We start from the raw sequence: 20,543 nt of genomic DNA, 5'->3' as shown, positions 1-20,543 counted from the left end.
AAACGTATGAAATGAAAAGGGGGTCACAAGCCAAAAAGGTTTGGGACCTCTGGTTTGATCTTTAAAAGTGAAATGTATTGTATATAAAGCAATTGTATGTTTTTAATGTACATTAATCTGAAAAGCAACTCATAACTTTACCTGTCAAATGAAGGTAGTGGAGTAAAAAGTATGTAAAACAAGTAATGTGTGTACAATCAAGTACAAGAAGTAAAAATACCCCAGAATTGTACTTAAGTGCAGTACACAAGCTGTTACCTCAACAGAGAGACATGGTCAATGTCGACGCATATAATGACTTTGCAGAGCTTTTTTCGCTGAACTCTTTTCCACCATATGGTGACCTTCGTACCCTATAGGCCTCAGAGGGACGGCAAAAATGCTGGGTTGTACAGACACAGAGGACAACAGAGGTAAATGCACATACAGATGACAGTCCAGGAAAAGGATGCAGAGGATCTAGAGATGGCATCAGTACAAGTTCATACAGGAGACATGACACGGCAGTTTGGTGCAGAATTTTAAAGGGATTATTATCTTCACGACTCTCAAGTGAGTAATAATGTGATTTTAAAAGGAAATAGCAATATAATACTGAACAATATACACACAGTATATTATCACACATCAGAATAAAAAGATTATATTGTACAGAAAGGCAGATTGGAATGAAAATGACTCTCAACAGACCAGTTAAGTAGGAACGTATTCATTTTTAGTGAAATGAATACAGTAATATAACTAATATGGGCGAGGGAAGCAAACACACATTTGCACAGTGCAAATAAAGCCCTAATAAGAAATGCTTCGGACCACGAATGCAGAAATGTGGTAGCTCTATGATTAGAATATAAGGACATGAAACAAAGGACAAGCAGCTGGTGCATGAGGCATAATGAAAATAAAATGTTAATATGAATTTTTCATGGAGGAACCTGTGTGACAATTGCCTACGTGTGCATTTTCAGACTGCTATACATTATTCAACACGAGCGTGTGACTTGAGACGGGGAGTTTATTCTTACACTTCACTTGAGAAAAGGAAGAATTTGATGAAATCTATGAATAAAATGGATGATATATATTAATCCATAAATAAGCCAAAGATGAAAGATCTTTATGTTGAAATCCACAACTGGGCTTAAGTTGCTCTACGTGCTTATGGGAACCCATCTTTTAAATCTTGCAGATATGTTCATAGAACACAACAGAGTGAGATCTATCTAGTGGAATATAAAATCTCTACATTCACTGAGCAGATTTACCAAATGACTGCATTATGTAAACCTGCAGAGACCAGCTGCAATATTAAAACAGGAATAAAACACAGATAAAGAGCTCTTTGCAATTGGACAGGAAAAAAAGAAATCCAATCATGATGCATATTAAACCTGAAAGCAATGACGGTAATTATCATTAAACAACAACACCGATGTTTATCACTTTTTGGTTTAGCACATTTCTGTCACCATATAAGGTTTGGTTCCTCCTCGTATTATTCTAATGGCTCTACTTCATGCAGTATTTTATTTTTTACCCAACTGTAATTATCTGATGGATTGGCGTGTATTTGTAGCTTCATTGCTATAAAAAGTATATAAGTGACAATTTCTCCCAAAACAATTTTCCTGCGTGTAGCTCACTGTCTGTGACACACACCGACACCTCCACCGTCTCCATTGTTCCCACCATCTGCATTTCTGCAGAAACACATTAAAGGGCATTTTTAGCCAGAGCTTTCTACAAAAATAGAAATGTTTAATTTGCAGCAGTGCGCAGTATTTCTCCTCGATTTATGAATGTTTAAGTCAATTATAAATACCGCACATACGAGCATGTGTTTCCACTAAGTATTAAAGGAGACAATCACATGCAAAAATATCTGTTCAGGACTGGTATTTTTACACCTGAACTCCAACAGAAAAGCTAAAATGATGTTTCTGTTCAGGTTGAAGCCAGTTAAGTTATATCTCAATGCCTGCTTCTGATTAAGTGTGACATTACTAAATCTGATGGTGTTTCTGTGGAGTGGAGTCTTAATGACATATTTCATCTAATATATCTAGTTAAACACAGTTTGTGCTGAACTACATTCAAAGTGGGTATCTTAATCTTCTTAAGCTGCTATTTCTGTGGATCTGGTGACACCTGTGCTAACTCGTAGTCCATTTTAATAGTGTATGCTTCAGATTTTTAATTAAAACAGAACATGAACTAGATATTTATTCATATATTTATACTGAATATTAAAATTAGATTTAGTGGCAGCCAGTGCGAAGTTTAAAGTGGTGCACCACAGAATTATAGACTTAAAAAACTGCTAGTTAGCTATACAGTTAATGTTTACAGTGAAAAATAGGTGGATAACCTTAACTTTTGAAACAAATATTTATATATTAATAATAATTACAAATAAATAATTACACATGAGATTTCCCACTACCACCAGCTAATATTGCATCTCATGTCTACAAAAACGTGAGTCTATTAGCCTCTGTTAATGGTTAGTGGGCCCTAAATCTTTTCTTTTGCACTTGGGTATTTTAATGGCATACCCCGCCACTAATAATTCAAATTATAGGGAATGTTTAATTACAGATTAACTTGACTGTGTAAGGATTAAATTAATCACAATACTTTCCAGACTAAGTCTAAAAAGCCTTTTCAAAGTAACTGGAAACTTTAAAGCGTGAAGCAAGCATTTCTGGAATTTTCTGAGGTTTGACAGCTGAACATATTTTTATAACATGCTCTGGGTTTAGAAGAGCGGCATATAAATCATGTTTTGTAGTGCTTGGGTCAGCGCCATGTCCAGCTGAGGTCTGCATGACCTCCAGTGTCTCCTGCACCTGTTTTCCACATCCCCTTGTGCAACGGCATCCCTTTATATATCCAAGTTCAAAAGCAGTCTTCAGGCTATGATCCCCCCTCATGAAAGCAACGGACTTTGGCTCCATCTGCATTTTGTGGTTTTTTCTCTGTCAGTCTCCACAGTCTTATTTCTCTACTCAGCTCTGTAATGTTTGCCTTACAGTTCAAACTGACCGTTCAAGGTACCTCTCTTTCACCTGACTTCTCCTCCTGTCAGTCATTGCTCTTGGCAGTGCGACCGGTCTTGCTCAGCACTGAGTTCAGTTCATTCAGCAAACTAGGCGGCATAACACCCTCCCCACCCAGAACAGGTCTCCTGCTGATGGTCTTACAGCCACTCTGAGGAGGAAGGGGCAAAGGCATGGGCTTCAAGTGTCTGGATGGGGCCGGTGATGGGAGGTGTTGAGGCTGGCAAACATCCACAGAGGGTCTTCGGAATGGAACTTCTGGGGCCTTGACCGTGTCGGTGTGCTTCGGGCAGTTGGCTGTGGTGTTTGTCTTGGGGTTGGGCATCCGTGGTGGAGCATCCTTGGTGGGCCTTGGTTTGCCATCATCAAGAGAAATCCCCCTCCTGTCTGTCGGCTGTGGGCAAGTATGGCAGATTAAGATGAATTGCATTAGACTGAATTAAAGTAACTACTAACTACAGCTCAACGTTACCATATTTTCCATGTAAGGAGGGTTCCTTGCACTCACATTTGCATATTGCTGAGAAACAGAGAGTAATGTGAGAAGTAATTTAGCTTTACTGTTCAGGAATTAGTGAAGGATTGTTTATGGTTTTTTAAAAAGTGTTTAATTGATTACATTTTCCAAGTAATGCACCCAACCCTGTTTGTAAATTATACGTAAATTGACACAAACTCCTTTATATAATTACTTCAACCTGAGTTCTTACCATCATGACAACTAAAATCACAATATTATGTCCTACTTTGCTGTGGAGGTGCAAACTTATTTATTACAGTTACACAGAAAAGTGAAACTCCCCCCAACTGCTGGCCCTTATCAGCCTTAAAATGGTGATAGCAAGTAATCAAACTGAAATCATTTTGGAGTCTACAGCCATACGAGCAGCTTTGTTGAGACTCGACTTAGGCACAGCAGTACTTTGCGCTAAATGGTAACATGACAAAGGTAACATGCTGATGTTTAGCAGGTATAAAGTTTGCGTTTTCGCATATGTAATAGCATGCTAATATTTGCTAGTTAGTAAAGCTGAAGGGGATGGGAATGTGTTTGAATATTCAGCCATAAACCAAAGTGCTGGAATGAGCATCAGTGCTGAATTTCATGGTAATCCATTCAGTAGTTGCTGAAATATTTTTTTTAGTGTGGATCAAACTGGTGGTCCGACTGACACTGCAAACCAATGAGCCGTGCCGCTAGCTGAAACTCTTCACATCAACATCACAATGGTGACAGAAGATGTCGTCGAACTGTTTGTTTGTTTGAGCTGAGGCATTCTGCTTTTTCCAATGCAACTTGAATGCAGCAGAAAAGTGTAGTGTGAATACAGTCAGTCAATATCAATATATCAATATGTCGTTAACCAAGATAATCACCTCACAGTAGAGTAAATATACACAGCGTTATATCTGAATAGAATGCAGTCTAAAGCAGCTTTTTAACATTTTAAAGCCAAACATGGTGGCATTTATATTTATGTAGCCTGTGTATCATGTGTCATTGGTTTCTCACCTGATTGCTGGAATTGTGGTTCTGTGTTTGAATCTTCCGGCCTTCAGCCACAGCTCTCCCTCCAGGGCATTTGTGATCTGCAGCTTCTTTTGAGTTAACGCTCTTTGAACAGAGGTCAGAACCGTACTGAAGACACACAGCAGAAATTGTTAGTAAGGTAAAGTAAGTAAGGCAAAAACCTATTTGTGGGGGATATTCAATGTGGACAATGTAGATAGTTCATGATGACTCACCCAAAAACATACATAACTAAAAAAAGGAAATGCCTTAATTTAGCTTTATATGTTTTGGGTCAGTACTGTTTGTGCTTTCTTCAACAGTCAAAGGGAAGGATAATACACAAAAACACACACATCTCTGCACTTTTACAGACTTGTATCCAGTACTATTTCTTCATTTTTATTCACAATTGTGAGAAATGTGGTTTCCTTCACCATAAAATAACTACTATAAAGTAAAGAAGAAACGGGACAGGATGTATAGGTTTAAATTGCTGCTCTTTAAAACTGAGGGAAAGCCAGAGGGTGACGATCCTCTGTCCGACTGTGTTCTGATCTCTGGCTAAACTTTCTCTTTAACAATGTCTCCTTTTATATGACTGTGACCCGAGACCTATAGAACAATCTCTCTTTAACAAATCCTTATTTCATCACGGCCAGGACCTGTCCTTGGACCTTTACACCCAGCCCCAACCCTCAAACACTCACCACCATCCATTCCACCTTGCTTCAAAATTAGGTCCTCCATCTGTAGTTGCTATGGAAACTGTCGGAGCACAATACTCGCTAACAGGTAAGAGAAAGGAAATCAAGAACACTGAAGTGCTCTGTCTACTTTCTCATCTACACTTTCTCTTTGCCCTTCCCACAAGTCCTGTGTCCTTCCCACAAGCCCCCGTGTTGGAAGCTGACAATCCTGATATTTAGCGGATTTGGGAGGAGAATCCTAATATCTTTAGCCGGCTTCAGTCTGCTATAGATTTAGTTGTTGCAGAGCTAAGAGCTTCTGCAAAGAGCAGAGAAAAGTCACTGAGCCCACTGAAATAAACACCTTGAAACAACAGACAAAAATTGGCTTCCCCTTAAGATCAATCTCTCCCTGACAGTGTTGCCCTTTTTACTTGCTAACCCAAACTAAGGCACTAAAAGGCTTTTACAGTAAGCACCTGTGATAAACAACACTGTTCCGCAGACGGGTTCCCATAAAGGAAGCCGAACAGAGGGCTAATACTGATTAAATGTGCTGAGCATACAATAACAGAGCTGTGAAGTCTCTCGATACAGTTAGATATTCCAGTTTCGGATGAGTGTAATACTCGAGTTATTGTCATTTACTTGGAAACGAGCAGGAAATAGACGCATGTATTTAGTCTAATGAGGAAACACAACGGTTATTTCACTGAGCAGTTAGGAATGAATGCCAAAGTGAAAAATAATGCAAAAATATGACACATACGTAGCTGTTCTCCCTGTGTTTGCTTTGCCTTGCATTATTTATGTCATATGTGCTGTGTCAGCGACTGACAGCGACAACACTTAGCTGTATCTTGGGGCTAAGTACCACAATGTGATTGTTATGGTCGCCTTGACCTTATTCTCACAGCTTTTCCACATAAAATGATTTATGTTATTGCTGAGTGACCTCGAAAACTTTACAGTTCTTTCCCTGTTTATGTATTTCATCTGCCTAACAGCACAATGGAAATGGATGATTGGGGGAAATATGATTTATCATATCTCCTCGTTGTGAGATATGGATTGTAAAAGATGATTTATTCCGGGTCTGTAATCGAGTGTATTTTTCATCCAAATAAGGAAGGGGGGAAAGGAGGATGTGTCCGCAATTTGTATGTCACATTTACTGATATTTTTGGGTTGCAACACAACAGCAACATACTTCTACTGCACGCCTAAAGTCACTGCATGCCCCGCTCATTACACTGCTTCATCCAGCTTTTGCATGAGTGCATTCCTCACTCTGCACGTCATCTTACCTTCATTCTGATGATGTCCGTCACCCAGCTGACCTGCGCCTCCCTCTTCTCGCAGCAGAAATGCCTGAGGAGGGAAAGCTTGGTCACATCGGTCACTGAATTGTACCTCGTTATTTTCACACTAATTTTAACCAGGTGACTGGATTTGGTGAGTCACAGCAGTGGACACGGTGTCTTCTGAGGTAGGAGTTCATCTATCACTATAAATAGACTTGACCATAGGTGGGCTGGCTGCCATTATCTATGATTACATGAATCTGCATGCGTATATATCCCTTGGCAGCAGTGATTAGTGCTGTAAGTAACAATCTTGCATGATGGCTTAAATAATACCTGTCATTTATTCACATTTGTACAGTATTCTGTTTAGCTAATGTAGTCATGTACTGTACTGAGCTATACTGTATGTTATGGATGCTATTTTTAAAGAACTTCAAAGCAATTTGGTGATTTGTGAATATAAAAATACAATGCAATAAACTGAGAATGTAGCAAAGGCTTTTTTTTCTTTAGCACACACTGTAGCACTTAAAGACACATGAAACAATGAATAGTCGTTTTTTAAATAACATTTTTAGCTGTAGCTGTGCAGACACCTGTGTCACATGGTAAACAGGAAAATATAGGTCAAAAAATGGCAGCTAGCAAGACTTTCTACAGCCATGCTAACAGCTAGGCTCTTAGTTTTCATGCTAACATTTGCTAATTGGAACTAATCACATATGTCGATCCCTCGAATACATTTTTAAAAAAATATTTTAGTGGTGCAATGACCATCCAACATAGCCGTCCACAGAGCCTTGTTGCTAGCATGGCTATATGGTAAAAAAGAACATGTAAGTGAAAAATGGCTGCATTAAAGCTAACAAGAGAGTCAGCAGCCATGCTAACAGCTCTGTGAGGCTGTACTTTGAGCTAAATTAATGACAGCATGCTAACATGCTCACAATGACAACATGTGGATGTTTACCATGTTCAGTATCGGAGTTTAGTATGTTAGCCTCAAATAAACTAGATATTTATATACTAATCAACAAAGCTATCCCCAGAGCTGCGTTGCTTGTATGGGTAAAAAATAAAGCCTACAATCCTCATGTGGAATATTTCCAACCTAGTCAAGAGTAGACACATTTTATTTACATAAATTCCAAAAATGTATTGTAATAAGCTTATCCTGATATCAGAAATGCTATGAGTGTAGCTGGTTTTTGTCAAGAAACTGCCTTTGTCAATGTGGAAGGCAGCTTTTTAAGTGTGCAATCAGATAATGGTTTTAAAAGGAAGCTACTTACTAGATATTAATTAAAAAAGGGGGGAAATCAGTGTATATTTCATTTCCTATGAGTGGACCAGACAGCAGCCGCTCCCCATGTGACCATCACTAATATATTTTAACTGCAAATGGCCCCACTGCTAACCCACTTGGATCATTACAAAGTGCTTTAACTTCAACTTTTTAACTGGTGCCACTTCATTCTTTCTGTTTTAGAGATATTTTAAGTGGAGTTAGGGTAAAAGTCACACTCATCAATTATTGAACTGGAGAACTTCTGCACGGCACTCACCATTGTTGTTTATCAGTGTAGACTGTGAAGCCCCAGCTGTTAAACAAGAAGGACACGGGTCAGATTTTGAGATTCTGGTTCTGCAAACTTGAAACTTGCAATGTCCTGCACACCAACTTCATTTGAAGACAGAGGTTAAAAACATTTTTTTTGCGAAAAGACACGCAGAGTTTTTAAGTATCCAACTCCAGTAGAAATAAAAAATGTTAAAAGAAATTGTTGAGAAAGCATTGTTAAAGAAAGCAGCAGGTCACAACCTTTTCATTAAAATGCAAAGAGGAAAAAATTAGTCCACTACAAATGCAAGGTGCTAAACAGTGGAATTAATTAGATTAATCAGTGCAGTTCCAGCCCACATGTTTATGCATGGGCAGACCTCAGTATGCTCTGGACCAAAATGTACAATGCACAAAGCACATGTGGCTCGCCTTAAAGTACATTTTGCTGGAAGAGATGCGAGACTGAATCTCTAAATTGTAGCATTCCCATATTGCATAATGAACATTCTGCTGTCATTAAATGATCACATATGAATATGGTTAATTGTATGATGCTGCTGGCAAAATAAAGACCCCCTCTTCTCGCCCTGCAGGCTTTTTCTATGCTTAAAAAAAGCGTATATATACACACATGTATACATACATGTATACATGTGTGTTTCAGTGAGAATAAACCTGCACAGAGGCAGCAGAAGGTGAAAAGACCACCTTCCTGGAGAATACACCTTCCCTGAAACCCGTCACAGCTGTGGCTGAACCGGAGCAGGGAAGTGGGGGAAGAACAAAGCGAAAGAGGGGGCAGAGATAGAGAGCCCGCAGCCTGGAGCACCACTCCTGTGAGTTAAGGCAGCCGATCCAACCCCGCAGTAGGCCGCTCGCAGATAGAACTCTGCTTAATGAGGTACTGGAGCGCTGCCTCTCCTAACCCTCTCACGCTGACTCTCTCCGTTCTCCTCAGCACTCTGCCTTTATTTCTTTATTCACCGTATCACTTCTCCCACAGCCCACTCAACAGTATATCTATGATACCACGCTGTATCATTCTTTCCTTCTGTCCCTCTTTTCCAACTCCCCTCTCTCTTATCCATTTTTTCTCCCCTAAAGGACGGCGTAATGCAGACAATCGCTTTGCCGGACTCATTTTTCACGCTTCCCTAGACTCGAAATTCCGACATGGGGAAAATTATGAGGAATTATAATCGGGTAATGTGAAATATAGGGTTTGGCTTCTCAAAAATATCCTCTTTGTTTGACCAACAAGAGCTGCTGAGAGGTTTGGCATGTGTCATAAATTATAATAATAGGAAGATCATTAAAATAAAACTGGCAGCAGTGTTTTCTACCCGCGGAAGCAGAGTTTGATAATTTGTATTTGTTAAAATGCAATTACATTTAATCAATTCCATTACAATGAAAAATAAGATGGGGTCAGGAGCGGCTTGGGTATCTCCCGGTGACGCCAAACTTTAAGGGGAGAGAAAGGGCAATATATCTTTTCGACAAAAGCACAAAACTACTGCGCGCATGCACACAATTACATTTACTTTACTATTTATTAAAGGACAAGTGCACTCAAAAAGGCAACAGCAATGCTAAATAATCACTAGTTCATCTTAATAACACAGAGGAGTGAATTTTCGGAGAATGTGCAGCAGTTGTTTTGGCACTAATGAGTCACGTTTGACCACACTTTAATTATGCAGCGACGTCAAATTCTTGCACTGAAAAAATTGTTTGGCTTTATGCATTATTTATCGCAAGAAGAAATATGCAAGGAGGGAATGGAAATTTGTACAAATGACCACTAAAACTGGCTCATAATAGTTGATTGACCGCTGTGGCGGAGGCAGTTGTGTCTGTGATTTAACGTCTTGGAGAAGCAGGTGTAAAATTTGTAGCCCTGTTGTTTTATTGGTGGAGGGAGAGAGGAGGGAGAGAGATATCTGACAACTTCTTATCATCCACAAGTAATATCTATGATAATGAAAGCTACTCCACCGATGGAAACAAAGAACACTGCAGCAAATGATTAAATGCACATAAATTGCACTTTAGAGAAGCTTGAAATAAAAAAAACACAAGTTATAAGACTGAATTCATATTGTTCCAGGTATTTTGCAGCTTATACCGGATACAGCCTTCTGTTTTGGCTGAAGCAGCCAATCATGTGCTTATTTCAGATTGTTTTTTTATCCATTAACAGCAGTAATGCTGTCAAAGGACAAACACAAACATGTGTATCACTTAAGCTAACAGGATGAGTCTATCAAAACACTGCTTTCATGCACATATTTTATGCAGAACATGTAAAGATGTGACAAAAATCTCCCTGATGGATTTTTAATACTTAAGGAGACCTTTTTAATTTAGTGGCTGGCCTTCGTGTTTAGCTGACAGCATATTATTTAGCACCTTTTCTTGCTTCCTTGTTGTGGTAAGTCACTGATTTCTTCTTTTTTGCACTTCATTAAATGACTCAGCATCAGGTCTTTATGGTCAGCAGTGCATTCAAATCAAGTGTAGTCATTTACAGCGACAATAGGAGTGAAAACTTATGCAAAACATCTGACTAAAAATGGTTTACCTTGTTGGAGGTTTGAGCTTTTTCTTCAGGCCCAGGTAACATTTCAAAGAGCTGAGCTGGATCACTTTCTCTGCTTTGGTGCTCTGCAAAAGAAAACAAAACAACAATTGTTTTACATGAATCTATTAATGAAGGGAAAAAAATCAAAGACGCACATTAATAACTCAGCTTAAGTACATAATTCTAAATAAAATAAAATGCCAACAAACTATCTGTGCGGCATCTCAACGTGGCGATCCATTTGAATCGTTAAAAGCTAAACCTCTTCTTCCACACAACAAAGAACAAAGTAGAAGAGAACAAAGCGAACAAAATCAAAGTTATAGCTTGACTTTGACACCTACACACCACAGCCCACCACCCATTCCCAGTTTCATCCAACATAATTTGCGCTAAATACAGACCTGGCAATAATTGTAGAGGCCAAAGAATATCAATTAAATTTCACTAACACTTCTTATTTCCTTTGCATTTATGCAGTAATTAGCCGCATTCTTGTGCAACCTGATATTTAGAAAAGCTTTCAGTGAGAGCACCCCCACACACACACCCCTCACCATTTTCCCTCCCCGCTACACTCCTACCCCTACTGCCAGAGTTACTGCACCTCCATCAATTATTAACACTTCTTCACACTTCTTTACGAATCCCATGTTTCAAACTGCAGAAATGTGCTGGGAAGAAAAGCCCTCCAGGGAACTCGGGCCTGCTGGTCCTCTCAGAAGCACACCGTATTCTTCCTTTTTTTTTTTTTGTGAGAGAGAGCGAGGAGAGATGGGAGGAGAGCAGAGAGAGGAGAGACGAGAGAGAAAGAGAAAGAGAAAGAGAAGAGAGAGAGAGAGAGGGAAGTCCGCCGCCATCAGTGTGTTTTATTTTCCTCCTTAATTCGAAGATTTGGATGCCATAGACTGACATGTCGCCAGGGAGATGAAGCAGAAAGAGTTTGGGTGGAGTTTGGTCTGTTTGGTTGAAGTTATGTAGGCGCCATCCTAACACGTTTTTGGTTATCCTTAAGCGGTTCTATAACCTCGTCAATTCCCTCGTGATACAAAGCACTCTCTGTCCGTCTGATACTTCGTGTTTGCATGCGAAAACTTACGGTTGCAAGTGTTTACAGTAGATGTGGCAGGAGATTAAGCTGGAAATAAAAGTGTACTTACTTTGATATCTCTGTAGAGCAGAAGCTGCTCCGCGCGTAGCACAACGTATCTGTCCTGGAATTTGTGCCCCGACAGCAGTTTACAGGACCCGTCGTTGAACTTCAGATAATTGCCTTTTATAAACTGCTTGTGGTCCACTGCGAAACACAAGAAGCAGCTGATTAAAAAGGAACATTTTCATCAACCCAAAGTGGATGCACAAGTCTATCAACTAGTGCTGAACATTAGTCGCTTTAAGCAATGTTTTGATCAACATCTAATTACATTTCAACTGTATCCATTACTTTTATCTAACTAGCTACTATATCTGCAGCTAGCTCAATATGAGAATATATATTTTTTTTAAATCAAGTCATAGTTTATATATAAGTCATAGTGGAGCTACTTAGAAATCTTTAGAGATAGAGGGGTATATGCTGGATATTACTGATAGAGACTTAACAATTCATTTTTAAAGTAATCAATATATTAACAAATAATGACAAAAAGCAGTTGCAATCAATGACACGTAACCAGCACACTTCTTTAATGGTTTTGTACCATCGTTTGCACACTCTACCTTTCCCATCAGCCACTCTTTTGGCCCCTGAAAACTTCTTTATAATAAGAAAAGCAGATCTAGGGTAGTCCAATGTGCTCCACTCCAGCACCTGCTCGAGAATCTTCTCGCTGTGGTGCAACGGCCGCTCTGTAAAGACATCAGGTCAGAGGGAGAGGCATGTTTAACAAGTGTCCCCCTTGGGACCTTATTTCAGAAAAAAAATACAGTAGTCAACGGCGAGAGAGAAATAACTTTTGATCTCGTTTGAATTGTGCTTTGAATTACACTCATGATATTTGTGAATTTATATCACCACATTAAAAAATTAAAGCATAAAAGGTAACATTTCCGCTCAGTGAAATACATCTCTCATAAACGTCACCAACACCAACATGGCCGAGGACAATGGAAAAAGTATAAAAAGGGGTGAAAATCATTGCAAGTTTGGCCATGTTGAGAGCTGCAGCTGCAAGAAAAGAGAGTTAGTCGGTTCCGTAACAGCTAACAGGACTTCACTTCTCTATGGCCAGAGAAAATGGCCAAAAAAAGTCAACCACCAACAACGCCATTCAATCTTCTGATCTTGAATGAATTAAAAATGCATAAAACATTACTACCTCGCATAAAATCCATGACTGATTCTAGTAAACCAAATAACAGAATTATGTTGTTGTTCTTCCCATTTTCATCACAGAGTAGTTTAAATTATCTCCAGCATATCAGGACCCGATTATAAAAACACACTCATGTGCAAAATAGACCTATTATCTCTTCCTAATTGGTGAACAGGGTACATGCTATCAGCCAAAAAAACAGTAGATAATTTGTGTACCACCACCCCTGCTCTGATGCCTCCGTCTCTACACTCCCCTGTTTTTCATAACCAAAGGAGGTAAAAAGAGCCACAATGGCATAACTTATTCATAGCAGTAGGCTTATCTTCTCTCTGGAATCTCTGCAGACCCAGGCCATGGAATTAGTTCCTCATTTCCCAACAAATATTAGCTCCCCTTTTCTGCCTATTGTCCTCGATAACAGTGTTTATCTGTAGCTATCCTCCAAAATGGCTAATTAACGCACTTTCCCTCCCTTCTTTGTGGTTTTATGAGCAAAACCTGTCACGCTACCGCCTTCAAAATAGCTTGACTGTTTACTCTTCCACAGACATATTGTCTTGCCATGGAATTTATGCTGAACCGTCAGCAAATATATTCAGTATTCAACACACCTTCATTTTAAGAAGAGGACGGCGTGTCCTCTGTAACTTTGTGTGGAGAAAAACAAACATAAGAGTGCGGTGTAAACTCTCAGTGAACTGATGAAAACGCACGGGGACCGCCAGCTAAGCAACTTGACGACAAAGCTCAACTTTGACTTCCCCTCGCTCGCCGCTTCCTGTGCTATGATCAAATGCGGGTGAGTGAGGCACGGGGTGCCACCGGTGCATATTAATGCAAGATGAGGTGGGTCAGCTCCCTAGGTCGATCATGCAAGGAAGATGAAGGTAATTCATGACATATGATGGTAAAAATGATTAATTAATGTGCATATCATCAAATTGACGATGCTTGGCTAATTTCTCAGTGTGCTTCCATGTTCACGGACACTGGTTCATTAGAGAGATAGCATAATCTTCTCATCACCAGGTCCTTGGGTGTGAAAAAGTGTGATCTTTGTATATGCCCTGAATGAGAATAGCCATTTAAATGGTGATGTGGCGCATCAATCACTAATTGGATGTACTGTAGATGACGGGAGAAGGTTTAGAGCCAAGACTTGACGAGAGAGTAACCTTTATTGTAATTTATGAAAAATGGTTTATATTTTACTCCAAAATCCTTTAAAAGGGTCTCCAGAAAACAGCTTCATTCAGTTCTAATCATGCAACAGGTGCCTGTCATCTAATAAAATAAAAAAATATTAGCAAATAAAAAATATTAAAATTAGCAGTAGCCCTGCAGTAGTTCACGTGCAATAGAAACTTTTTCCTTAATCCCTTGGAATGAAAGCCACAGCTAGTAATAGTGGATATAGGCGATATACTGTACTAATTTAAAACAAAGAGACAATCATTTTCAGAGATTGCTGTATAGAAACATTATCACATTTGTCAGGCCTTTGTGAGTCGAGCACTTCAATTAAAGAATCAATGATTTCATGACCCCAATGTCTAACAAACAGGAGGGATGTAGTATTTGTTACCAAAGATGCTCTTCCAGTTGATTACAATTAAATGTTAGTTTAATTTCTTCAAATTAATTCGTAGAAGTAGTAATTAGTAAAGAGGCGTTTTGTGTAAGCTTCAACAGTGTGGCGTAAAGAAAAACATTTTTCAGTGTTTGTATTGATGATTAAACTGCAGCACAGTGCAGGGAAGTTCCCACGGTTGAAGTAAACTGAGGAGGCACGGGTGCAGGATCAAAGGTCAAAGTCCTTTGTCTGAATGTACATTTTGCAGACACTATGAGTTCAATTTGAACACTTCTGTGTGATAGGACCATATAGAATGTCATCAAGGTAGCAGCATGTTGACCCAAAAACAAGTTGTGCTAATGCAAAATAATTGCATATGAATATAATTATTTTCAAGTTTTCCCTTGCTCGCCGAAAGCGACTTCAGGAGCGTACCACATAACTGCCACGGGTTGATTCTTGGCACAGGGACCCTCCATCCCCCTACATTTCCTGTCTGCATCTCCTCTATAATTATTGAACTGGCCAAAAAGAAAAAGTTGGCAGCAGTATTGGAAGCAGGCAGTAAATTCATTCATACTCCCGGCCTTGTTAATTATAATTGTTAATTATATATCTCTATGACTCACTGTTCAACACCTTGACCTGACTGTGACCAGGACTCTCTGTTGGAGATAATCACTGTGGGAAAAGGCAGTGTTTTCGTACCTAACTCTCCATTCTCGATGACTTCAAAGGTGGTCCAGAGGTCGCCGGCGCTAAAGGTAACGTTCCTCATGCTCAGCGCCGTTTCTGCGAGCTCTGCGGACCGCATGCTGGGAGAAACCTACGGCAAACGCACAAAGCAGATAAACAGATACAGAGGCCAGCGAGAAAACAGGTAAAAACAGAGGTAAACAATCGAACAGAGTGAGCACATCATCATGAGCTCTTTGGATCAATATCACTGCCTTTAACAATCTTAGTCTATGTAGAGCAGTTCAATACTTAACATGTAACACATATACTGGCTTCTTTGTCAAGTTATTAGGCTTACCCAAACAAAGCAAATGTGCTACTGTACTCCACAGAGAGAAAGCGTAGAGCATTAAAGTGAAACCGCGGTGCTGAGCTCTCCTCTTTAACCCCATCCCTATTCTGCCGCTGCCGCCGACCTGTGAGAGGAGTCCGTAACCTACAGCGGCCTGCGTGCCTCGTGAAATGCAATTACTCTCACAATTAAATCAGACGTTTCTTTGATTAGTTCGCTTTTGATTTATTTCAGGGGCGGTAATCCCATCAGGTTAAACCACGAACGTCTCAGCCCTATTCTATCAACCTCTCCACCTCTCATTCTACCCACCCTCAGCCCTCGTTCCTTCCTCACCTGCGTTCATCCCACACTACAATGCCCCCCCTCCCTTCTTCACCTTACCACAGGGGACCTACGGGAAAGCAGCCGCACACACACACACACACACACACACACACACACACACACACATTCCTATACCTTGATTAAACAGCAGTTCTCCGGCTCTCTCTTTTCCAGGTACACCTCGAAGATCAAGTCCCCAGCTGGAGAGAACTGGGGAGGGGGAGAGAGAGAGAGAAAGAGAAAAAAAGAGAGACGGAGAGATCAGTTGAATTACAAAAACAATGCGGCTTGATTAATTGGCTTTTTTTTCTAAATTCGTGCTCCAGTGTGGCATGAATCTAAATGGAGAGACAGTTAGGAGGATTTGTGGAAACCAAAGGTCGTTTTCGGAGCTGGAGGCAAACTAAATCCTGGTAGCGATAAAACCCGGCTAAATAAAGAGAACATGTGCGAGACGAACGTGTAAAGGTGGAAGCGTAGGGCGCGTGTTTCACCTACGCTGGAAGTGAAATGCTCTCCTCAGGTGTTAACTTAAAGTGTGCTGTCAGTTTAAAAAAAGTTTTGAAGACATTCACCTCGAAAAATATTCTGGGGTTATAATGGGAATGGAAAAAAAAATAAACAAATTGCCAGAATGAACCCAGCAGAGATGCCAACAGAGGGATGGCCTCACTGTGAAAAACAATTCTCAGTGTTTTATTAATATAAGACATGCCACACTGCAGAATTGTTTTTTACCCAATGTTAAAACCATTTACAAATTGATGCTTCAGTAAATCTAAGATCAAAGTGTCTAAGCCTTTGTGGCAACCATTAAAGTTAAACCTAGGTAGAGGATTAGCATAGCCTAGCATTAAGACTAGCATTAGAGGTTTTGAGCTAGGCATGTGTTTGAACTTTAAACAGAGCAAGCTGTTTGCCCTGCCTCCAGTCTTTACACTACAAGACCAGACGATCTATTGCTGTTTGAATTTTTCACTTGCACATCAATAGATAGAAGAGGAACTAGATTTCTCCTTTCAACTAAATGTAACCTATGTGAAATTAAACTTTTAAGTGGCCTTTCTGCCTGACATTTAAGAGGTCAAATTCCCAGTAATATTTCTCTTTGTTAGTGCAAATCATCACACCTTTCTCCGTGTGTTGGAGCAGTAATCCTCTCTGCATTCAATTAAAATATTTGGTGGTAAAAACCAGAAAAATGAGAAAGGGTCATAGTAAAAGCACCAAATCTGGATTTCTGGCCAAGTTGGAGTGGTAATCCGTCTCCAGAAAACAACTAAGTGAGAACGAAAAGGTTTCTCCTCCCTTGGCTATCTGGAAATTACAGTTACATTTTCTTTGTCATCTTAATGTGCAGGTGAACTCAGATCCATTATTGGCTTGAGCCGGGAGAACTATCGCTTGATAAGAGGGAGGAACCCACTTCTGACTCCCGTGGCCTTAAAATGACATGGAAAGAATTACAGTCATGCAAAGCAATGGAGCCAAGCTGTAATTGTCAAAATGTCACACACAGATATAGGGCCATCTTGGCTCGCTAAGTACACTTTTCCCTCCTCCTCCTACATTGTTATGTGATGGGAGGAAGACAAGGCACACTCTACAAACAGCATTTGTCGAGCGAAAAAGGACAGACAGGAAATAAAGTTGTTCTCAGCAACAAGTAAGAAAAACAGTAATGTTCTATTCCAAATGAAGGCATTTCTAATCTTTACCAAAGTCATACCCTCACTGCACTCACCCTGGCTGTAAATGCAAGTATTGATTTTAAAGTGCCACTTCTAACTTACAAGGCATGACATTGCCTTACACCTCATTATATCAGTGATTTACTTACTCCCTCAGTCTAGCCATACTATCCACTTGCAGGATGCAGGCCTCCTTGTCATTCTCTGCCTTTAAATGGAAACAGATGAGGTCAGAACCTTGCACCTGCAGGGCCCAAGCCCTCTGAGACGAGCTTCCTGAAAATGTCAAAAGCTCACACCGTCTTGGCATTCAAGTGCAGAACCAAGAGCCATTTGCTCAGCAACATCCCATGCCTTAAAAACCTACCTGTACTTTCCTCTCTTGTTTAGCAATGTTCATGCTGTAGAAAGTGAAAAGTTGCACCTTAAATATTCTTATCTTAGCCGGCATTCGAAGTTTGTGTGTTTTTAGCCACGCTAGCGCTGTGGCAATGTCGGTCGGTTGACATTAATTTGGCCCCAGAGGATCATTCATTCTTCTGATCATCTGACTTTTCCTCTAGCGCCACCATGAGGTTAACATTTGGGGTTTGGAGGGACTCTTATTACCCTTGTGATGAACTGTGAAAGCTTTGGTGATGCTTTAACTCTTCAGTTAGTGCCGTCATCTGGTCAAAATCTAACTTTTTCCTGATACGACCAAAAACTTATTACATTCCCATCAGCCTCAGCTGTACTGTGTGTAGTGCGAATTAGCATGTGAGCATGGTGCCACTGATTGCTAAACATCTGCATGTTAGCATTGGCAGTCTGAGCATGTTAGTATTATTTTAGCATTTAGCTAAAAGTACAACCTCACTAAGCTGCTAGAAAAGCTTTAGGTGCTTGGTCTTGTAATAAAATTGCCAACCCAGACATCACTTTGATTAATTTTGCAAGGTGATGGAAGTGGTTCCATTTTTTGGGATGCACCATATGGATTTTTTTTTAGCCAATACGCTAACTGAAATATACATGTTTCTCATGGCCAATAACGAATAATTTCACATTTTCATCACAGTCTCATAACCTGTAGAGTGTGCACACCCTAGGGTGAGAAAGGCTAAGATGTAGTGAGCAAAGCTGGATCTCTAAGAAAGAGAAATCTACAGGATGAATGTTGATGGTCTGAGACATGTTTTCACAACCATCTTCATGATTGGTTGTTATGACGAAGGTTGAAAACAAAATGTATTTTTGCTCCATTTCTGATAACCTAGACCCTAAAAAGCTACATTTCACTTCGTTCCAATAGTCTACTGAATAAAAAGCCACCAAGGTAAAAAAAAAAAAAAAAAAGAGATAACCTACATAAACCTGAGCCACATACCACTATAAATAAATTACATTACATAAAAAACATAGCAAGTGCAGCGTTTAAAAGTCCTGAAATGGGATGGGAAATTACATTTTTAACACTTTTTTTTCTTCAGGTTGAGAGCTACAGCACTAGAAAGTAGCTCCAGATGGAATGGATGAATAAAATGGACATTTTTTAACTTTAGTTTAACTTCCGTATTGGTGGTTAAGTTGACTGGGTTCAATTGCTTTGTGTTCCGTGGCCCCTGCAGACATCATTGTAAAGCCATGTCTATAAATAAATAAATAAATAAGACCAAGGAACTAAGTCCTATATAAAAGGAGATGATTAATGTGACATAATAATGACTTTAAGCACTGTTTAACTTCTCTAAAAGGTTAAATCATCCCTAAAATAAGCGTTCCCATTATCTCAACAGAGGCGTTTTTGCCATGCTGACCTGTAATTACACTAAATGATTGTTCTTAATGAAGAAACTAGAAACGTCTCTATTTTTCTGCCAGGTAAAACTTTCAAATTCGTGTCCATAACCAAAACGTTGGCCAACTTTTCACCTCAGACAGCTTTATAATAGCACTCTCTTTCCACTGAGTAACCCTCCTGCCCTAGAGCAGCAGACACGTTCTGAAAGCCTACGGACAAGGAGGAGAGAAAGGGGGCAGGAGGAGCAGAAAGGAGCTGGCATAAACAACTTATTTCAGATTTCAACAACAGCGGCGGCAATGTGATTTAATTTTTTCCCCCCAGTTATCTCAACCAAATGTTTTTCTCGGCTGAGGCATCAAGGCCTCAAGTACCTGCTGTAAAGGTTAACAGGAACAAAGCCCCTTTTCCTCACCCGCCTGCCCCTGCCTCCTCCTCCTTCCTCTCAGCCCTCCATGCCCCCTTCATTTTTGCCAGAAAAACAGGAAACTTGTTCAAATGAATCCCTGATTTGAGAGACCCTGACGCACGCAGGCAAATCAATACACACACAAACAAACAGAACACCCGTCGGTGATTTCCATTTGGGTTCTGCAGGGTCGACTCACTGTGGCGTCCTTCTTGTCGTTCCAGCGTGTGATGAAACTATTCTCTTTCTCCATCTGTTGCACCCGGTCTTCATTGACCTGTTAGAAACAGCACAAAAACACATCAATTCAAACTGAGAAACTTTCTGGTCACGTAAGGTCCACTTGAGAGAAACATTAAATCGGCGGATGGTATCATAAAACAGTTTTCCAAGGTAATACTGATTTCAGCAACTACAATATATGGAAGACTAGTTTAAACCAGAAACAAAAGGTATCATACGCAAACTGTAGAAACTAATTTTGGAGAAAGAAGTTGGCTGTGAGTGCTTGACACAGCTCAGCGCCAAGTGAATACTCCTTTCCTTCACAAAGCTCTGTGTGGGAAATTATATTTTTTATTCCAACTTTTTTCTTTTTTTTAACATCATTATCATTTTCAGAGAACAATTTGCTTTGTTAGTGTTACACGAATGGCAGGGAAGATTGGGGGGGAGGAGAAGAAAAAAAAAAAAAAA

The 20,543-nt window shown here is 39.9% G+C and overlaps 1 protein-coding gene across 1 annotated transcript in view; it reads right to left on the bottom strand.

Moving 5' to 3' along the window:
• Positions 1 to 20,543, bottom strand: part of zmp:0000000660 (arf-GAP with Rho-GAP domain, ANK repeat and PH domain-containing protein 2) — a gene marked incomplete at both ends in the record, with an annotated part of 120,109 nt that continues 99,566 nt past the window's right edge. The window contains 10 exon segments of the mRNA XM_035675832.1: positions 1 to 3,453; positions 4,573 to 4,698; positions 6,566 to 6,629; positions 8,131 to 8,166; positions 10,714 to 10,796; positions 11,874 to 12,010; positions 12,433 to 12,561; positions 15,316 to 15,433; positions 16,100 to 16,174; positions 20,047 to 20,124. Coding sequence (XP_035531725.1) covers positions 3,085 to 3,453; positions 4,573 to 4,698; positions 6,566 to 6,629; positions 8,131 to 8,166; positions 10,714 to 10,796; positions 11,874 to 12,010; positions 12,433 to 12,561; positions 15,316 to 15,433; positions 16,100 to 16,174; positions 20,047 to 20,124 — 1,215 coding nt within the window.

Source organism: Morone saxatilis, unplaced genomic scaffold (assembly GCF_004916995.1).
Source record: "Morone saxatilis isolate NCDOM2014 unplaced genomic scaffold, NCSU_SB_2.0 Contig4, whole genome shotgun sequence".
NCBI lineage: Eukaryota > Metazoa > Chordata > Actinopteri > Moronidae > Morone > Morone saxatilis.
This window is presented reverse-complemented; position numbering and strand designations above follow the sequence as displayed.